The 21509-nt window shown below is 34.3% G+C and overlaps 1 protein-coding gene across 1 annotated transcript in view; it reads left to right on the plus strand.

The window, feature by feature from the left end:
* Positions 1–21509, plus strand: part of LOC111144943 (phytanoyl-CoA 2-hydroxylase interacting protein like) — an 85723-nt gene that overhangs the window by 54274 nt on the left and 9940 nt on the right. The window contains exons 2-4 of the mRNA XM_022499561.1: positions 15327–15523; positions 17434–17608; positions 21329–21446. Of these exons, the coding sequence (XP_022355269.1) occupies positions 15327–15523; positions 17434–17608; positions 21329–21446 (490 nt within the window). The remainder of the gene's footprint in view (positions 1–15326; positions 15524–17433; positions 17609–21328; positions 21447–21509) is intronic.

A 21509-nucleotide genomic window follows, 5' to 3' on the forward strand; every position in this document is an offset into this window, starting at 1 on the left:
TATATATATATATATTAGATAAACTAGTTAAAAAACGTTAAAAAGGATAAGGGTAAAAGTTAAAAAAAATTTAGCAGAAGAAGAAAAAAAAATTGAAAAAAAAATTAAATTAACTGCAAGACTAAAGAATCCTGGGGAGAAAGCCTTGAGTTCCGTGCTTTGCTTTCTCCTCCTCTGGAATTCCGCTGCTCTCCTTGGTATTGAACCTGCACTCCTTGGTAGGTGAACTTGGTCCTGGCTGGATTTCTTGTTGAAATTCTGGGGGAGGGACCTGTTGTAGTGATTCTCAAGTGTCTTTGCCCCAGGCGGAATTGCACCGCCCTTACCAGGGGACGGGCTGAGTAATCCGCTCCAGTTTGCTTTCGGGAGCTTTTGTTCCCTGAGCGCTTTCCGTAGAGTTCCAGAGGACGGGAATGAAAATGGCGGCCTCCCAGTCTCCGGCCCAGAGGAGCCGAGAGCTCGGGGCCCCACTCCTCAGTGCGCCCTCAGAGAATAGCGCCCAATTACTCCCGTCTCCCTGGCCTCCGGCCACGCTCCCAGCTCACTGAGCCTGTGACCCGTTCAAGGTAACCCCGAGCTGAGAGCTCACTCCTCAGCTCTGTCTCTTCGCCAGCTTCCCCGTTCTAATATCTGCAAGCTCTGCAACACTCAGACACCCCCGATCCTTCTGTGACCCTGCGGGACCTGAGGCCACGCTGTCCCCGTGTGGGCTTCACCCAGTTTAGCCTCTGGAGCGATGTCCCTCAGCGGAACAGACTTTTAAAAGTCCTGATTTTGTGCTCCGTTGCTCCGCTGCTTGCCAGGAGCCGGCCCCTCCCCCGCGGTCTGTCTTCCCATCGCTTTGGATTCACTTCTCCACCAGTCCTACCTTTCAGAGAGTGGTTGATTTTCTGTCTCTAGAATTGCTGTTCTTCTTCTCTTCGATCTCCCGTTGGATTTGTAGGTGTTTGCAATCTTTAGATAAGCTATCTAGCTGATCTCCTGAAACCTGATGTAGTCTCAGCCTGCTACTTCTCCGCCATCTTGACTCCCTCCCATATAGAAGGTTTTAATAGATACTTGCTTCACCCTTGATATTGAAGAAATGTAATCTCTAGTAGACTAAAAAATGGGTTTTATAACTTCCAAATTACTAGAGAAAAGAGATATCAAAGAAAATAGTCCATATAGTGAAAGATAGAACCAAAGGAACAGTAACGTAGAATAAAATATATAAAACATAAAAGGAGCTCTATAGGTAAGAAGAAACATAAATGTAAATTAAATATTTCTAATAAAAGGCAAAATTTCTCAAATTGAGTGAAAACTCAGAAGATACACATAAAATACTGATATACTAAAAAATATTTAAAGCAAAAAATAAGAGGCTGCCTGGCTGGCTCAGTCAGTAGAACACAAGACTCATGATCTTGGAATCGTGATTTCAAGCCCCATGTTGTGTGTGGAGCCCACTTAAAAAAAAAAAAAAAAACGCACGCGTGCACACACACATACATGCTAAAGCGAAAAAGCAAAAGCAAAAACTAAAATGCAGGAATGAACAAAGATTCTATATATATGCAAATTGAAATAAAGTAGAATACAAATTTTTTCAAAGTATTACATTTATTAAGATGGTCATTCTTAATTTAAAAATGATATAGTGTTCGATGAAGGTACAACTATTATATATACAGTTGAGTCTTGAGCAATGTGGGGGTTGGGGCATGGACCTCCTGTGCAGTTGAAAATCCACATAGTAATTTTTTTTAAAGATTATTTAAGAGAGAGAGAGAGATTGTGTGTACACATGAGTTGGGGGAATGGCAGAGGGAGAAGGAGAGAATCTCAAGGTGACTTTGCATTGAGCATGGAGCCAGAGGCAGGCTCGGTCTCACAAACCTAAGATCATGACCTGAGCTGAAATCAGGAGTCAGATGCTTAACCGATGGAACCACGCAGTTGCCCCTCCACATGGTAATTTTTAACTCCCAAAAAACTTAATAGTCTACTATTGACCAGAAGCCTAACGGATCACATAAACAGTTAATACATATTTTATATGTAATATGTGTTATATAATGTATTCTTACAATAAGTTAGCTAGCAGAAAGTAATTGTTATTAAGAAAATCATAAGGTAGGGGTACCTGGGTGGAAGTCGGTTAAGCCTAGACACTTGATTTTAGCTCAGGTCATGATCTCAGGGTTGTGACATCAAACCCTGTATTGGGCTCCACACCAGGTGTGGAGCCTGCATGGGATTTTCTTTTTCCCTCCTCTCTAGCTCCCCCCACTCCCACTGATTGCTCATGCTCTCTCTTTAAAAAAGAAAATCATAAAATAGAGAAAATACATTTAAAGTATTATACTGGGGCACCTGGGTGGCCCAGTTGTTTAAGCATCTGCCTTCCACTCAGGTCATGATCCCAGAATCCCAGGATCAAGCCCCACATCAGGCTTCCCACTCTGTGGTGAATCTGCTTCTCCCTCTGTCCGTCCCCCCACTCATGTTCTCACTCTCTCTCTCAAATAAATAAATAAAATCTTTTAAAAAATAAAATACGGTACTGTATTGATAATGTAAGTTTATGTTGTCTGTTTAAAAGATGAATTGTCTATCAGTACCTACATAAATTTTGTCTTAATGTGATATAAAACTCTGTAGACATTATACTTATTTCTAACACTAAACACCAAAAATCAAAGGATAATGTGAAAAATAAATTATTATTTAAGGTATAATGATTCATGCATTGATAATGAAGAAGCAGTAATATGATTACTTTGTTGTAGCACAATATAATCAATACAGTTGCTTCATAGCAACCTAACCTATACAATGATGAATTGTTACAAAATTTTTATGGCATACACTATTACAGTTATTTTCATAATATAGATTTGGGAACATTGTTACATTAAAAAAACTCTTCCTGTGATGATAGGCTAATACTCAGTTTCTCCCAATTATGAGAGAGAGGGGCATACTGTATGGTAATGTAATTCTTTAAAGTTATAACAGTAGGAAAGATAACACATTATTAATTTTATATTAAATATCACTCACCTTATGCCCATGTAAGGACAGGCTATCTACTTCTGTACAAGTCTTGTACACAGTGTTCTACATGATACTTAGGCAATGATGAAGATGATGACACAGAATATCTCATACACTTCTTGTAGTACAGTTATTAGATTTTCGCACAAGGATACTTATATACAAGGTAAAGATTTTTAACTATTTAGTGGGATGATGATTCAATATTCATTAAGTGGCAGGAGATCATCATAAAGGTCTTCATCTTTGTCTTCATGCTGAATAGGCTAAGGAAGAGGAGGGTTTGGTTTTGCTGTCTCAGGAGTGGCAGATGTGTAGGAGGGAAGCAGGAGAGGCAGGCACACCTGGTGTAACTTCATGGAAATACATTATGGTTTCTGTCTGACTTTTTGCTTTTCCATTTTTCTGAAAATGTTTTTGTATGGTACCAATCCTTCTACTGTTCACTTTTGTTTCAGTGCCCATAGAAGGGTCCCTTGTCAAAAAAGAAGTCAAAAGTCTTGAATAATCAGAACCCTTCTGGCAGATTGTCTAACATCAATTTCTTTTCTGGTGCTGCTTTTTAAGAAAAAAATTATTTAAATTTAATTTAGTTAACATATACTGTATTATTAGTTTCAGCGGTAGAATTTGGTGATTCACCAGTTGCATTAACACACAGTGCTTATTGCATCAAGTGCTCTCCCTAATGCGCATCACCCTATTACCCCATCTGCCCACCTGTCTCCCTTCCAGCAACCCTGTTTGTATCCTATAGTTGAGTCTCTTATGGTTTGCGTCCCCCTATGTTTTCGTCTTCTTTAGTTTTTCCTTCTCTTCCCTTATGTTCATCTATTTTGTTTCTTAAATTCTACATATGAGTGAAATCATATGGTATTTGTCTTTCTCTGACTGACTTATTTTGCTTAACCTGATATCCTCTAGTTCTGCCCATGTCATTGCAAATGGCAAGATTTCAGTCTTCTTGATGGCTGAGTAATATTCCATTATATATATATATAATGGAATATATATATATTATATGTATTATATATATATTATATATGTATTATATTATATGTTATATTGTGCTACCACAAAGTAATGTATATATATACACACACACACATACATACATACATACACACACACACCACATCTTTATCCATTCAACTGTTGGTGGACATCTGGGCTCTTTCCGTAGTTTGGCTATTGTGAACATTGCTGCTATAAACACTGGGGTGCATGTGCCCCTTTGAATCACTATGTTTGCATCCTTTGGATACAAACCTAGTAGTGCAATTACGGGGTTGTAGGATGGTTCTTTTTTTCTGAGGAACCTTCATACTGTTTTCCAGAGTGGCTGCATCAGTTTGCATTCCTACCAACATTATAAGAAACATCCCCTTTCTCTGCATCCTCACCAACATCTGTTTTTTCCTGACTTGTTAATTTTAGCCATTCTGACTGGTGGGTGGGGGTATTATCTCATTGTGGTTTTGATTTGTTTTTCACTGATGTTGTGTGATGTTGAGAATTTTTTCATGTGTCTGTCAGCCGTTTGTATGTCTTCTTTGGAGAAATGTCTGTAAATGTCTTCTGTCCATATCTTGACTGGGTTTTTTTTTTGTTGTTTTTTGGGTGTTGAGTTTGATACTAGCCCTTAATTTGATAGGTCATTTGCAAATATCGTCTTCCATTCCATAGGTTGCCTTTTGGTTTTGTTGACTGTTTCTTTTGCTGTGCAAAAAACTTTTAATCCTGATGAAATCCCAATAGTTCCATTTTTTGCTTTTGTTTCCCTTGCCTTTGCAGACGTGTCTAGCAAAAGATTGCTGCTGCTGAGGTCAAAGATGTTGCCACCTGTGCTCCCTTGTAGGATTTTGATAGATTTCTGCCATACATCCATTTTGAGTTTGTTTGTTTGTTTGTTTATTTTGTATATGGTGTAAGAAAGTGGTCCAGTTTCATTCTTCTGCATGTGGTTGTCCAGTTTTCCCAACACCATTTGTTGAAGATACTAAGGGATGTCTTTTTTCCATTGGCTGTTCTTTCCTGCTTTGTTGGAGATTAATTGACCACAGAGTTGAGGGTCCATTTCTGGGTTCTCTGTTTTGTTCCTTGATCTATGTGTCTGTTTTTGCACCAGTGCCATACCGTCTTGATGATTACAGCTTTCTAATAGACCTTGGAGTCTGGAATTGTGATGCCTCTGGCTCTGGTTTTCTTTTTCAACATTCCTGAGGCTATTCAGGGTCTTTTCTGGTTCCATACAAATTTTAGGACTCTTTGTTCCAGCTCTGTGAAAAATGTTGATGGTATTTTGATAGGGATTGCTTTGAATGTGTAGATTGCTTGGGTAGCATAGACATTTTAAGAATATTTGTTTTTCTAATCCATGAGTATGGAATGTTCTTCCATTTCTTTGTGTCTTCTTCAATTACTTTCTTAAGTGTTATACAGTTTTCAGAGTACAGATCCTTTACCTCTTTGGTTAGGTTTATTCTTAGGTATCTAATGGTTTTTGGTACAATTATAAATGGGGTCAATTCCTTGATTTCTCTTTCTTCTGCTTCATTGTTAGTATATAGAAGTGCAACTGCTGTCTGGCACTGCTTTTCTACATCTTCTTCCTTTTTGTCTGATACTGGTTAAAAAACTCTCATCTCTGTCAAGTTGTCTTCTGCTGTTTCCTCTGGTGTTTGTTAGCTCTTGAATTTCCCCAATATCTGTATCTTGGAACCCTTTACCACCCAACTTTTTTGTCATATCCAAAATCTCTCTCAGGTTTTCTTGGTTAGCTCTCATAAATCCTTTGAAGTCATGTACAACATCTGGACACAATTTGCTGCAGCAGGAATTTAGGTTTTTGAGCTTGATGTCTTTCACGACTTTTCCTATAAGAATGATAATATTTTTAATTGTGTAGTCCTTCCAGACTTGCATGATTTTCTATCAGTGTTCGCTTCTATGGTGTTGACAATCTTTTTTATACAGTGCTGAGTGTAATGAGACTTTAAAGGTCCTTATGAAACCCTCTTTTAGAGGCTAAATTGGAGACATTGTGTCTGGGAGCAAGTAGACTTTGATGTTGAATCATGGGGCCTGGGGTGGCCAGCAGCATTATTGAATATCAAAAGAACTTTAAAAAGTAGTCCCTTGGGGCGCCTGGGTGGCTCAGTGGGTTAAAGCCTCTGCCTTCAGCTCAGGCCATCCTGAGGGTCCTGGGATCGAGCCCCACGTCAGGCTCTCTGCTCGGTGGGGAGCCTGCTTCCTCCTCTCTCTAGCTGCCTCTCTGCCTACTTGTCACCTCTGTCTGTCAAATAAATAAATAAAATCTTAAAAAAAAAAAAAAGTAGTCCCTTACTGACACAATACTCTTGACTTCAAGGACAAAGCATCAATAGAACCAATACAGAGCAAGTGTTCTCATTGTCCAAACCTTCTTGTTATGTAACCAAAAGACTGGCAGCTGGTGTTTATCATTTTCCTTCAAGACTTGGGAATTAGCAGCTTTAAAATAAGGGCAGTCCTGATCACAACCCCAACTGTATTTGTTAACCTATTTCTTCCTACCTTAAATCCTGATGCTCATTTTCCTCCCTTGCTAATAATGTCCTTTGTGACATTGTTTTTGTTTTTGTTTTGTTTTGTTTTTCCAGAATAAGGTACTTTCATCTGCATTAAATCACCTGTTCAGGCATGTATCTTTTCTTTTTAGGATTTTTGTAATGGCATCTGGGAACTAATCTGCTGCCACATGGATGACAGAATTTGCCTCACCTATGACACTGACATTTTTTTAAGCTAAAATTTTTTCTAAAATTATCAAACCATCCTTTGCTGGCAGTAAATTCTTTAGTTTTAGATCCTTCTCCTTCCTTCTGCTTTAAGTTGTCATATAGTTTTTTTCTTGAATCATGTTAAAGTCTATAGATATACCTTTCTTATCACAATCCTGCACCCACACAAAAGACGTGTTTTCAATATGATAAAAAAAAATCACAAAAAATGCAAGGTTTTCATGCCTGCTAGTATAGCTGCAGTGACAGCCTCATGAATTTCGTTTTCTTTCTTTCTTTCTTTCTTTCTTCCTCTCTTTCTTTCTTTTTTCTTACAATGGTTCTTACACTGGATTCATTTATCTTAAAATGGTGGGCAACCACAGATGCAGATCACAATCTACAGTACATATAAAGCAATTCAGCTTTTTCTTGTAATGTCATGACATTCTCTGCTTTTAGGGAGCACTTCCAGCATCATTAATGGCACTTCATATGGGTCTCATGGTGTTATTCAAGGTTTACAGTGTTGTAGTAAGCAATGACAAATACTTGAGAACTGCAAGAGACTACTTTTTGTTGCAGTAATCAATTTAGTGGAGAGACAGACTGCTCATGTGGAGATGATTAGCATCACACAGCATTTTAAGCATATACTTGCAACACTTATGCTCACTGCAATAGCAACAGAAGGTGGTTATGAAATTATTACAGTAGTGTAGTATGTACTACAGTTAATTTTATGGAGTTATGATTTAATACTTCATCTTTGTTTACATTTTTCTTGAGTGCAAATGGTGCTATATACAGTCTGTAAGTGTGTGTATAATTTTTGATACTTAAAATAAGTATATTTGTATTTTACACATATATTTTTTGTACACATAAATACACACACACACACACATACACAATGGCATCAAGATATAGAAAGCAAAATGTTTTAGACACCTTACTAAAGAGAAATGAGTGTACCTTCTACCATGGTTGAAGGACACTTCAAGTAGGTGGGAGGATTGATGGGTGGGAGGATCTAAATGTTTTTCCTTTTATGGATTATACTTTTGGTCTAAGTCTAAGAACTCTTCACTTAGACTATATCCCAAAGATTTGCTATTGGCTTTTTTCTTTTTCTAAAAGCTTTATGATTTTTATGTTTTACATTTTAAAAATCAGTTTTGAGCTAATTTTTGTGTATGGTGTAAGGTCTAGGTCAATACTCATTTTTTTGCTCTTTCCCATCATAACACATGGATATTTTAAATAGCAATACATGGAATTTGATAAGGTGTAAAAAAAAGGCACTTGGAGTAGTTGGAAATACAAATTGCTGAAAACAAATGTGATTCAACATTGGCATTTCTTGGGATTTGTCCAAAGATAATTATAAACATATACAAAAATGTACATAGATTTGACTGAAGTGTTATTACAGGAAGACACTGGAAACAATCTACATGTCTAATATTAGGATGACTGATTATTAGAATAAAATACACCAAGATTAGAATTATGTGTAGTCATGTGAAAATGTTCACAGTTTATTAAATGAAAAATATTTTACAAAATATTAAGCACAATATGTAAATAGTGATTACAAGCGATTTTTATTTTCTTTGTGTTTCTTTTCTAAAAGTTTCAGCAATATTCAGTGTTACCATTAAGAGTATTTTTAATTTTTAGAATTTATTGTAAATAAAGCATAGAACAGTTTCACATTTTGTTGTGGTTACTATTTTGAGTTTTATTACTGTCTAATTAGTTTTTCTTTCAGGACTTTAAAAATATTGCGGCATTTAAAAAATAATTATAATGATAAAAATTAAAGTATTACAGTATTTTAATGTTTTTATGAAGGGGAAAGTACTTTTCCCTCAGCAGACTATATCTCTGACTTTATAAAGAAAATTATTAAAATATATATTATTTTATATACGTATACACTTATAATTTTAATTTTAAAATAAAGCCTCCTATATGTACTGTGAAGGCAGATTTTTTTTTTTTAATCACTGAATTTTAGGAAAGAAAAAAAGATATGATATGAGAAAATTGCCCCATGGTTGCTATTTTTAAGGGAAGTAACCTAACACCTGCAATTTCTTTCTTAGAAAGATAGCTCGAGGTGCATTATTAAAACTAACTACCTTTATTATTTTTAAAAAATTTTCATACTTTATTCAAATTGAGTAATTTATGCCCTTTTAACTACTATAACTAAGATTCTAGATTGGATTCTATTGTATGCTTTAGGGAAGATACTATGAGGAAGAAAACCGCTCATTTTCACAATAAAATTGATGGGGTAAGGGACAATGGTACAATAAAAATGCTAAAAATGTATAGGTCCTCAAAAAAAGAAACATGCTCTATTGTAATTGTTGCAAGAGTACATTTAGGTTATTAAGCAGGTGATACTTTAAATCTTACTCAAGATAAAACTTTTTTTAGCTTAATCAAATTGGGTCATACACTCATGAGGTAATCTTGATAACCAAGTAAGTTTTTTCTCTGCTATATTTTTCAAAAAGATAAATATAAAGAAAACATCTCAGATTCTAATGAGTTTAGCTAAGAACTTTGATAGCAAGTAATTTAAATCTCTGTATAAATGTATTAAAAATAGAGTATCATTGTATGTATGTATTATATATTTACACAGATGAATACACATACATATGTTATAAACGAGACAAAAAGATTATGTTGCATAATTTCTATTCTGAAAAATGGTCCTGAAATAAAGGAATAATAATTATAATGGGTAATGTTTGTTTAGAACAGCTTTTCTAATTCTTGAGGGGGAAGGGGAAAAAAATTAAAAAAAAGCAAATTTAAAGGATCTCTTTTTCTTACAGATTGGATAATTTACAGAATATATTGACATGTAGAAATGTACATAGATATATAGAAATTCATAATGCTGTAACTACACTGGTTTTTATATTCATAGATGGAAGTATGTGATACTGAAGGTAGTTGTGAAGTGGACTATTATTCTTTTGTCGGCTAAAATGTTTTAGTGAGTCTAAATCTTCTCAAGGTCCTTTAAATAAAGAGCTTGTGGGGTGCCTCAGTCTGTTAAAGTATCTGCCTTCATGTCAGGTCATGACCTCCAGATCCTGTGATTGACACCCACTTCTGGCTTCCTACTCAGCAAGGAGTCTGCTTTTCCCTTTCCCTCTGCCCCCTTCCCCCCACCTCATGCTCTCTCTTTCTCTCAAACAAATAAATGTAATACATACATACATACATACAGCGCTTGTGTCTTAAAAAATGTGGATTTATATTGGATACTCATGGATATTTAAAAATTGCTTTCTTGGTGTTTGAGGGGCACATTTGAACTAATTATATGAGTCTGACAATAAATTTTACTAAAATTTCATCTTCAGTTTTATGCATATTGAACTCCATCTAAATCAACCATAAGTTTTTTCTCTTAGATAGTTCCTCAACTTCTATGCCACATTTCTGGTCTTCTTTTTCAGTATTCTTTCCAGTATTTTTTCCTATACCCTGTGCTGAATTACCTAAAAGATGTACTGTTTCTTAATGCTTTTACTATTGCCTCCATTTAGAATCTGTGTCCTCAACTTTTTCACTACTGTCTTCACTTGTTGAAATTCTGCTTCTCTCACAACGTTGTGGTTATAGTTAACAATACTATATCGTATACTTCAAAACTGCTAAGAAACCAGATCTTAAATGTTCTTACCACAAAAAGGAAATGTTAAATTTGGGACATGATGGAGGTATTAGCCAATTCTATAGTGGTACTCATACTGCAATAAATAAATATAAATACATATATTTATCAAATCAACAGAACTGTAAACTTTAAACTTACACAATATATTATATATCAATGACATCCCAATTTTTTTAAAAAAATTACTTCTCCTACAACAAAGAGTTTCATGTTTTCTGAATCATGATTTGATTCCCTTAATATGGTCTTTCAGTCAAATTATGTTATCACATAACATAATTTTATTATGATATTTCCCACATTTTATATCCTTGAGGCAAGAGCTAGTTTTTACATCTTTGTAGTTTTTTGTTGTGTACTTTTGATATATAGATAATTGCAACTTAGTAAAAGTTGTAATAACTAACAAAAATAAATATGAAGGGACACATAACTAAGTGCCAGTGTGATAAGGATCCTCAATCAGCTTTACAAATCTAAGTGATTTGTCAGGGTCAATATGAGAAGCCACTTGAGTTCAACACCTGCTAAAAGTATAGCAACAAATCATTGAAGGTAGAGATTTTATTTTAAAATACTCTAAGAAGATTGGTATCACATTCTGATTTTTAGTTATCTTAGAAAGTTTCCTAGAGTTTAATATACAAGTCCCAATAGGCAGTTTTGGGGGAGTTTAATAACGTTAAAAATACAGACAAAAAATGCTTTCCAACAATTAATAGATTTAGCACAGAGGGGAAAAATATTTTATAAGTGAATGAATTTGTTACAAAAGTGCTTTTGAAATGTTTGTTCTGAAAAGCAGTTTTCATATTTTGGACAGATAAAAGTGTCATTAATTTGTTTTCCATTCAGTATTACTTGTCAGCATTATACTCACAGATCTTAGAATTACTTGTATGTAAAGTAGAAAAACGTAGCTAGAATTACTCTTAAGATGAAGTCTTATTAAGAAATGGAAGCTGTGGGCGCCTGGGTGGCTCAATTGGTTAAGCAACTGCCTTCAGCTCAGATCATGATCCTGAGGTGTCAGGATCGAGACCACATCAGGCTTCCAGCTCCATGGGGAGTCTGCTTCTCCCTGTGACCTTCTCCCTTCTCGTGCTCTCTCTCACTCTGTCAGATAAATAAATAAAATCTTTAAAAAAAAAAAAAAAGAAAGAAAGAAAAGAAAAGAAATGGAAGCTGCAAGAGAGAAAGAAAGAGAGAGAGAGAGTGCGCCAGTTGGGGGAAGGGCAGAGATGGAAAGCACAGAAGAGGGAAAGAATCCCAAGCAAACTCTGCACTGAGCACAGAGTCCTATGAAGGGCTCAGTCTCACAACCCTGGGATCATGACCTGAGGCAAAACCAAGAGTCACACTTAACCACGTGAGCCACCCAGTCACCCCACCATAAATCAGTTTTAACATTTGCACATACACAGACTTACTCTACTAGTTCTTCATATTAATCCTGCTTTAGCCATTGCTACAATCAAATTAATCTTTTCAAGGGAGAGCTTCTGATATTTGGGGGTTATTTTCTTCAGTATTTAATTTCTCACTTGGTTATACTTTATACGGTAGCTATCTTTTAACACCTAATAAAAGAAATTGTTTGAGATTAGCAGGGTCCTACATACTTATGACAAAATTGTTTCTTAACTCTCACAGATAAATATTTTATACCTTATTTTATACCTTACTTTTTAAATTAAAAAGTGAAAATTGAAAAAAAAAAAGAAATGGAAGCTGCATTTAGAAATGCACTTGATTGTACAGCTCTAAGATGGTACTGGCTGGTTATTGAATATTGGTGTCATGTGAATCACTGTTGTTTCACTGATTTTACAGACAGAATCATTGTCTTCTGTCACTTATCTCAAAATCTCAGTTAAAAATTGATTCACAGAGTGTGAAGAGGAAGGAAGTTACATATAAACTGATAGGACTGGTTTAAACTAATTTTTTTACTACTTCTACCCAAGTAAGAAACCTGCAGAGAGGTTGATCTAGTGGCTTTGTTAAGAACTAGGAAGTATGGGGGCACCTGGGTGGCTCAGTGGGGTAAAGTCTCTGCCTTTGGCTCAGGTCATGATCTCAGGGTCCTGGGATCCAGCCCTGAATCAGGCTCTCTGCTCAGCAGGGAGCCTGCTTCCCTTCCTCTCTCTCTCCTCCTGTCTCTCTGCCTACTTGTGATCTCTGTCAAATAAATAAATAAAATCTTTTAAAAAAAAAAAAAAGAACTAGGAATTATGATAAGTAGATAGGAAATAAAGATTCTTTTATAACAAGTCCTTAATAGGTTTGAGCTTTATATTCTGAATGGTAAATTAGGATTTAGGAAAACTTTCTACATTTTAATAAATGCAAACCTTTTTCCTCAAATTTTAACTTAGAAAAAAATACAAAACAAAATATATTCTAGGTAATAATCAATTTTTATAACTTTAAGGTTGAATCAGATAACAGTGGAAGTTTAAATAGCAAGCTTCTGTATCTTAGTGTTAATATATTGAAATTGTATTTTCAGTAAATTGGGTGAAATGCAAAATAGCTTTTTTTTCTATGATCTTAAATAATTTTTTCACTCAATTGTTATGAAATTATATGGAGAGTCATAATGCAGATGAGTTCCACAGGAACTTTTACCATCAGTGTCCAGAAAGTTTTTTAGTATTATTATTTATATTTTAAAGATAACTGTAATCAGAATAATAGGTAAAAACTTTGAGTTTTTCTAAATAGAACAATTACGAATGTTTGAATATTTACCACCTTTCCCTTTTCCAAGTCCATCAAAAGGCTTCCACTTAGTTTCTTCCCCTCCCTTGACTTCTAAAAGGCTTTTTATTTAGGTCACAAGCAATTTGGGGATTTCATTAGGCCAGATGAGAAGGAAAGAAAAAAGCAAGAGAGTAATTTTTGTGGGAGTTTTATGAAGAGGGGATCAGGAGAAACTGGGGTGTGAGGGGAGGGTCAAAGAAGAAAGAAGGATTTTTAAAAGTATTTTTCAAGAAATGACAGTAAAGAACTTAAGTTATTTTGAAATTAATTTTCAATGGTCATCAGGTACCTCCGGCAACAACACAGCTTGAGATGAGACAATATGGGTCAAAGATTTAATAAGACTGGCAATTGTCAACAGTTTTATATCAGTTTAACAGTTATATCAGTATATATGACAGTTGAGATAGGAGTGTGGGGTTGAGATAGGAGTGTGGGGGCAGGAGAACGTAATCTAATCTGGAAATGGAAGGTATTGCCACAATATAATACTCATTGTTATTTTTAATTTTTGTTGATCAAGACTTGCTATTTTCTTCTGTTAAGGAACTAGTTATGTAGCTGATTTATGATCTACCACATTTTATCATATGAATAACAATTATATTTATTTTTTCTCCTCTGGGACATTCAATTTTATGTTGGCTTGGGGTAAGAGAACATAAGAAGTAGAGTGAAATTTGATTCAGTGTATCTTTCCTATCTATGAAACAAACTTGGCAAGCCTATATTTTTTCTATTTTTGACCTATCATCCATCAGATTCTACTCTATATTGTCAGACAAAGTTTCTCTTTTAGTCTCTCATTTTCTTTAACTGGAAATGCAGAATACAGTCTTCATAGTAACCAGATGTCAGATCAGTTCTTCAAGATTTTAATGATACTAATCAACATGGCAATTGTTTGTTTTTCCTCTTTTAGCCTTATCTTTTGTTTTAATACTCAGAATTAAATTGATCAAGACACAATGGGTAAAAAAATCCTGGAATAATCCTTGACATAATAGCTTGTAAGAGAATGGTCTTCAATATTATTTGTATATGTAGTATAACTATCGCATGCTATTTCTACATATAAGTATCCAAAGCAAAAGGAAAATGGAAGAGTAATTTCTATAGACTGTCACTCAGATATTTTTTTAAAGAAAAAAAAATTTTTATTTGGGTTCTTTCATTAGCAACATTTGTGACCTCATATAGTTTCAAACACCTGACATTAAAGCAGAATTGATTGGTTGTATATGAAAAATGTTCTCTTGGTTCTTTCCAGATGGACCTTACCATGTAAGGCCAATCTTTTATAGATTAGAAGGATGGATTATCAGTGTTTTTTTTTTTGTTTGTTTGTTTGTTTTACATTCTGTGAAAGCAGAAATTGGAAAAGTAAATTGAAAACGTAGAAGTGGTAAGGACTAGTTCAGTTTTGTTTTTTTTTCTTATTGGTAAAATGACTTTGTAAATGGCATTAGCTATCATTAACACCCAAACTATTTCATGATCAATAGTGAAATCTCAGATTTAGTAATTAGGTAGCTGAGTTCAGAAATATATACATAGGTGCAACTGGGTGGCTCAGTCGGTTAAGCGTCTGCCTTCAGCTCTGGTCATAATCTCAAGGTCCTGGGATAGAGCCCCACATCAGGCTCCCTGCTCAGCAGGGAGTCTGCTTCTCCCTCTCACTCTCCCTCTGTGTTCTCTCTCTCTTTCTCCCTCTCAAATATATAAATAAAAATCTTATTTAAGGGCGCCTGGGTGGCTCAGTCATTGGACGTCTGCCTTCAGCTCAGGTCACGATCCCGGGAACCTGGGATCCGGACCCGCGTCAGGCTTCCTACTCTGCGGGAGGCCTGCTTCTCCCTCTCTCACTCCCCCTGCTTGTGTTTCCTCTCTCTCTGTGTCTCTTTCTATCAAATAAATAAAATCTTAAAAAAAAAAAGTCTTATTTAAGAAAAGAAAAAAAAAAAAGAAATGTAAACACAACTGATGGCCTTGCAACCTAGAAAAATACATTAGTTGAAAACTACCTGTGCATTGTTTTCTTGCAGGAAACAAATCACAAGACAGTGGCATAGCAGAGATGGAAGAACTTCCTGTACCACATAACATTAAAATAAGCAACATTACATGTGACTCATTCAAGATTTCATGGGAAATGGATTCAAAGTCAAAGGACCGTATTACACACTATTTCATTGACCTCAATAAGAAAGAGAACAAGAACTCCAATAAATTTAAACACAAGGTAAAATCTTAACATATACTTCTATTCATTTGCATCTTAAAATCTAAGTATGAGGACATTTATTTAAAAGAGGAAATGTTTTGTTGATTATGTGATGTATTGACTTTGGGAAGTGTAAAAATTACATGCCATTTCAAAACCCTATCCTTTTAAGAAATTTAGTAAGAAAACAAAATGCTAAGTATACTATAAAATACAATTTTTCCCAAAAAGGTAAAATCATGACTCTCATATAGACATAAAAATGAACATGTGTTAAAGATTTAACTGATTAATGAGCTAACTGATAAGGTATTACAACCAGTTCAATGGATAATCCAAAGAATAGACACAGTTATAGATCAGGATATTGAAATAAATGTAGAACTAAAGGCAAAACTGGTTTGAGGTAAGGAAGAAGCAAGGGCCAGAAGGGATAGATGGACAAAATTCTTTGCATGTTTTTAGACAAGAATAACTGTTATCCATTATCTAAAGATTACAGTGTTATAAAATAACTTTCACAGAAGCAAAAGAAAATAGCCAGAAGAGTATGCTATAGGCAATGCATAGTTTTCATTAAGGCATATATTTTTCCCCATAATAACTGCTGAGAGAGGAATGTGATATAGCTTTATAAACTTTAGGGTATTTACAAAATACTTTAGGGCTGAACATTGCTTTATGTAGTCAATTTTATTTTATGATTTGAGAATGAAAATTAACCTTTATATGTCTTAGACCTGTTAATACCTCTTTGGTATTATTCTTATAACAGTCTACTTATCACATATCTTTGCCTATACATCTCTCGACATACACATCAGAGGTAGTATAGAGAGAATAATAGTTATTCAGTATTCTTTCTTGTTTTTCAATTTTTTAACTGATAAAAACTGGTCCTTTTTTTGATATTGATACTAAATTTAACTTGGCCATTTTTTTGGAAGAGTTGCCTTATCATTTCTGGAAATTATGCCTTTTACCAAATGTGCAGTTATACACACTAACGATAAGTGAGGATTATATGTACAGATAAGTGTGAGAGAACAAGACTGATAATTCGTTATTCTAACCATGTTCTAATTTTGATTATGCTTTCTGGTTATGGGTATTTTCTTTGCTGGCATTTGCCTTCTTGAGGCAGTTTTGAAATATTTCCTTGAAATAGCTGTGAAATACTTAACGTTAAGTGATGATTAGGTCAAGATTTAACCCCCTTTTACTCATCCACACTTAGAAAACCATGTCTTAGAAATGTAGTAAATATTCAGCTAGCAAGTTTAATAGCTTTATTAATCATTGTTTGGAAATACCTAAACATTTCTGTGACACATAAACTCCATACTTGAATACAACTGAAGCAGATCTTACCCCTTTTGTATATAAAACTGATTTATCTTAAAATAGTTATTTTAAAATGTTTTCTCCCTTCACATATAAAATATTTAGTAATGGGCTACTCTGGTAAAATTAATGGATAGTATAAATTAAACAAATATATTTTAAAATAGAAAATCATTGAATTTTATTTGTCATGTTTCTGGGTTTTTGGAGGTTTTGTTTTGTTTTATTTGATATTAGAATATTGCATTTTAAGGAGCATATATAAGGACTGTACAGAGAAGAACAAGAATCAGGAAAACAAGAATCTAAATACATTAATGTCATTAATACAGCTTGTTAGCTGTATGACCTTGGGCATGTCTTTTGATCAAATTGGACCTTATTTTTTATATCTGGAGAATAGAGATTTGACTATAATAATTGTTAAATATCTTTAAAGAGGAAAATTCTATTATTAGCGAGGAATTTAATAAGTTCCTCCACATTGTTTACAGTTGATTCAGGTTATACTGCTAAATTATTTCTTCCCACCCTCCCTCCCTACACCCTTCCTTCTTTCCTGTTTTTCATTCTTTTTGTCTTAGGATGTTCCAACTAAATTGGTGGCAAAAGCTGTTCCTTTGCCCATGACTGTCCGTGGACACTGGTTTTTGAGCCCGAGAACTGAATACACAGTAGCAGTGCAGACTGCCTCAAAACAGGTTGATGGTGATTATGTTGTGTCTGAATGGAGTGAAATTATAGAATTCTGCACAGCAGGTAAGAGAACTAGGTACAAATACAGAAAAAATATTTAATAGTTCCTTAAAAGCTAATTACAGGAAAGTACGTTTTAATCATAAGGTGATATGAATTTCATTGGGTTATTTTTACATTGACAATAGCATTGTGTAATAGAACAAACTGCTGTATGGTTGGAGTGAATTTAGATTCTCAGCAGAAGCTGAGTAATGGCATTAAATCAATTCTTTGCTGCATTGTTTGATTTTTCAGGGTAAAAACTTTGCAAATGGGCGGCCTGGGTGGCTCAGTGGGTTAAAAGCCTCTGCCTTCGGCTCGGGTCATGATCTCAGGGTCCTGGGATCGAATCCCACATCGGGCTCTCTGCTGGGCAGGGAGCCTGCTTCCTCCTCTCTCTCTCTCTCTCTCTCTACTTGTGATCTTTCTCTGTCAAATAAATAAAATTAAAAAAAAAAAAAACTTTGCAAATGAAAATTGGTTCAGTTTGAAAATACACTAAAACATATTTTGAGCTTCATTTTGGGAGAGAGAACTTTTTTTTTTTCTTTTTTAAATTTTCACAGATATTGGAGGCACCTGGTTGGCTCAGTCAGTTTAGTGGATGCCTTTGGCTCAGGTCATGATCCCAGAATTCTGGGATCAAGCCCAGCATCTCTGGCTCCCTGTTCAGCAGGGAGCCTTCTTCTCCCTCTCCCTCTGCCTGCTGCTCCCCCTGCCTGTGCACTCTCTCTTTCTGTCAGATCTTAAAAAAAAAAATTTTTAACAGATATTTAAACAAAGAAGTCAGGAACATCTTCCTCTAACTTAGGGAAATGGATGCAGATCTTAATGACTCTACCTAGCAGAAATGTTACTGGATTTTTCACTCAAGTGCTGAAAATCTATAACTAAACTAGTGTTGCACACACACACGTGTGTGTGTGTGTGTGTGTGTGTGTGTGTCTTTGCTTCATTAGAAAGTACCTCATTGCCATTTGGCATTGAGATATCTAATGTGGAGAGCCCTATCCCCTTTGATTTTTAACTGTACTTTAATATTCCATTAGATTGGAAATGTTACCATTCATCTCATTCATTTATCTCTTTATTCATTCATTTAAGAAAGAAATATTTGGTGAGCACTTAAATAGGTATTGAAGTGATACAAAGATATCTTTTCCTAAATACATCTGTCAATCTCTCCTTGTCTGTTAGAATGGGGCTTTATTTCTTCTTTGTATAGGCGATTATTTCCTCTAAAAACTTATGGAGAACAGCTAAGTGTTTTTTTCAACATAAAGGAACTTGAAGAAAAAGTTTTAAAAACAATTTGCCTTAACTAATTGTAGATTGCTTAGCAACTTTCCCCATCTGAGACATCCTTCAGATAAACCAGGCTTTTTTCTCCCCATAACGTCACACCTGCATTATTTTAGACTCAGTATATACTTAGTAACTGCTTTATCTCACTATCTTGTGTTGTTTCTTAATCTCAAACTCAGTGTAAAACTTTTCCTATGGATATGTTAAATGGATGAAGTTTTATTTCTATGTTATTTTTACTTTATCTTCAACGCTTTTTATATATGGAGAAGTTGCTAATGATTACAACATCCTTGATTGCTAAGGATTTCAATCTTTGAGAGCAAGGAAAATAGTATCTCTCTGGTACCATATTTCTTCCTATGTAAGATACCGATTATAAGATCCACCATTTAATACTGTCAGTTAAACTATGAAATAGTGTTTCCTTAACACAGTTATTGTTGGATTCATGTCAGAGAAGCTAAATGTGAAAAAAAATATGTTCTGGACTAGATGAAATATAATCATAGTTTAGTTATCAGTAATGAAACAGCTGATTTTTATATTGTATTAATAGTAACATTAATAGTGAATAAAGAATTCTCAATGATATAACTTCTACCTATATTTGATATATTATATTGGAGTTAATATATCCCTTCAGTTTTTTCCTAAAACAGATTTCTCTGTAGTCTACATCATGTTTTCTTTCTTTTTTTTTTTTTTAACTGCACTTCTTTCCATTTACTTTCATTGTACCCCACCAGCAAGGCTTAATCTAAGACAGACACATAAACAAGACACAGCCTTTTTTGATATTGTTTTAATACATGCTATTTTCCATATGACTGCACTAAACAGAGTCAAAGTATTTGTCCAGTTAAAAGAACTATACTTTACCTGCTAAAATCCCCATTTGACATTAGGAAAAAAGTGTGAAATATTATTTCTTCTTTAGCTTAAGGAAGACCTTTGTCATTTCCAGTTCAGAAATACCTATCTGTGTATAGATGCATATACATTCACTCTGTTCTATAATCTATTTAGCCATATAAGTACATTTATTTTTATGTGTCTTTGTCTTCTTTCATTTAGAGTGATCACCCTGTTGCTCTTTTACATAACTATATCTCATAATTCTACTAAGAATGTTATTGGGTGAATAATAAAACTCCAGCTTTTAAATGTGCCACAATAGTTTTCTGTAAATTGTTTTGTATTTTTAATTTCCATGAGAAAATGTAAAGGGAACTTAAGCTTTTTGAAGCTTATTGTTTCAGATTATCAAAATAATTCAGAGACTTTTACTTAAACTTTATCAATAACGTTTAATCTGTAAATTTTGAGGAAGGTTTTTGTATAAATTGTCCCTTAATCTGTACAGTAATTCATTCCACATTTATTGAGCACATACTGTGTACTATGTACTGTGAAATATATTGATATAAAATAAAATAGAATACCACCAACTAATCTACTTCTAGTCTAGTCTATGTTAAGATACAACTCTGTGCTCACCCTATAAGTCACAGTTGTCTATATATTTAACTATGTATATTTATTTGTAAATTTAGACTGTGAGTTCTTTGAAAGGAAGAATAGTCTTTTTGATCTTTTAACCTGATCATCTAATTTTGCATGATGCCTTCTGCATTATGTTCTAATCTAAATAAATGTAAGCCAATGAAGCAGTTAATAAACAAACTCTGCTGTCATGAGCATTTCAGCTAGGTTGCTTTTATTTGGAAGGTCTTACAATCTTTATGGACAAAAATTTTTGTTTAGGTTTTGGTGTAGAGGATTTTGACAACAGTCCTCAATTTTCAAAACAAAAAGTTGGTGAAAGTATCAAATTTCTTGGAGAGAAGTTTTAGATTTTCAAGCGTCTTGTGTACCTGAAAACCATCAACTAAAAACTGGAGACCTAGTCTCTAGCTATATGAACATTTGGCAAATCAAACTGTAACAAGCCTCAATTTCTGCATCAATAAAATGGTCATATTTAATCTACCTCACCAACCTCATAGATTTAAAGAGTAAATTAAATGAACATTATTATTGCTACCCTTTTATATTCAGTTTGCTACTGATTGCAGATTAGAAGCTTCTTTTATTTGATTTATCAGTTGGTTCAAGAAAAGCTAGTATGGTGCCAATTGATATTACTTGAGTTATGCAGAGTCTGCATTCGTTAACATTTTTGTTTCAGAACCTTTCATTTCAAAGTGTGAAACAAATGCATGTGTATCCTAAAAAAAAAACCCGTACCATAACAAATACATTTTTTTGTAGAAAGAAAAATGTGCCAAAGACAATGTATTTTTTTCAATGTAATTTCCTTTTCACTAAGATAAATTTCCTAAAGGTAAATTTTAATAATTTCTAAGTTATTAAACATGTAGTTGATAACTTTGTAATATATTTTTAGTAAGAGAATTTTTTTGTTATTTTCAGACTATTCAAAAGTTCATCTAACACAGCTATTGGAGAAGGCTGAAGTGATTGCAGGACGGATGCTTAAATTTACTGTTTTTTATCGTAACCAACACAAAGAATATTTTGACTATATTCGGTAAGGATAAAATATATATATATAGTGATTTGCTTTACTAAATGCCATTCCAAGCTCTAGGCT

Source organism: Enhydra lutris, unplaced genomic scaffold, assembly GCF_002288905.1.
Source record: "Enhydra lutris kenyoni isolate GAN:26980312 unplaced genomic scaffold, ASM228890v2 scaffoldscaffold12, whole genome shotgun sequence".
In the NCBI taxonomy this organism is placed as follows: domain Eukaryota; kingdom Metazoa; phylum Chordata; class Mammalia; order Carnivora; family Mustelidae; genus Enhydra; species Enhydra lutris.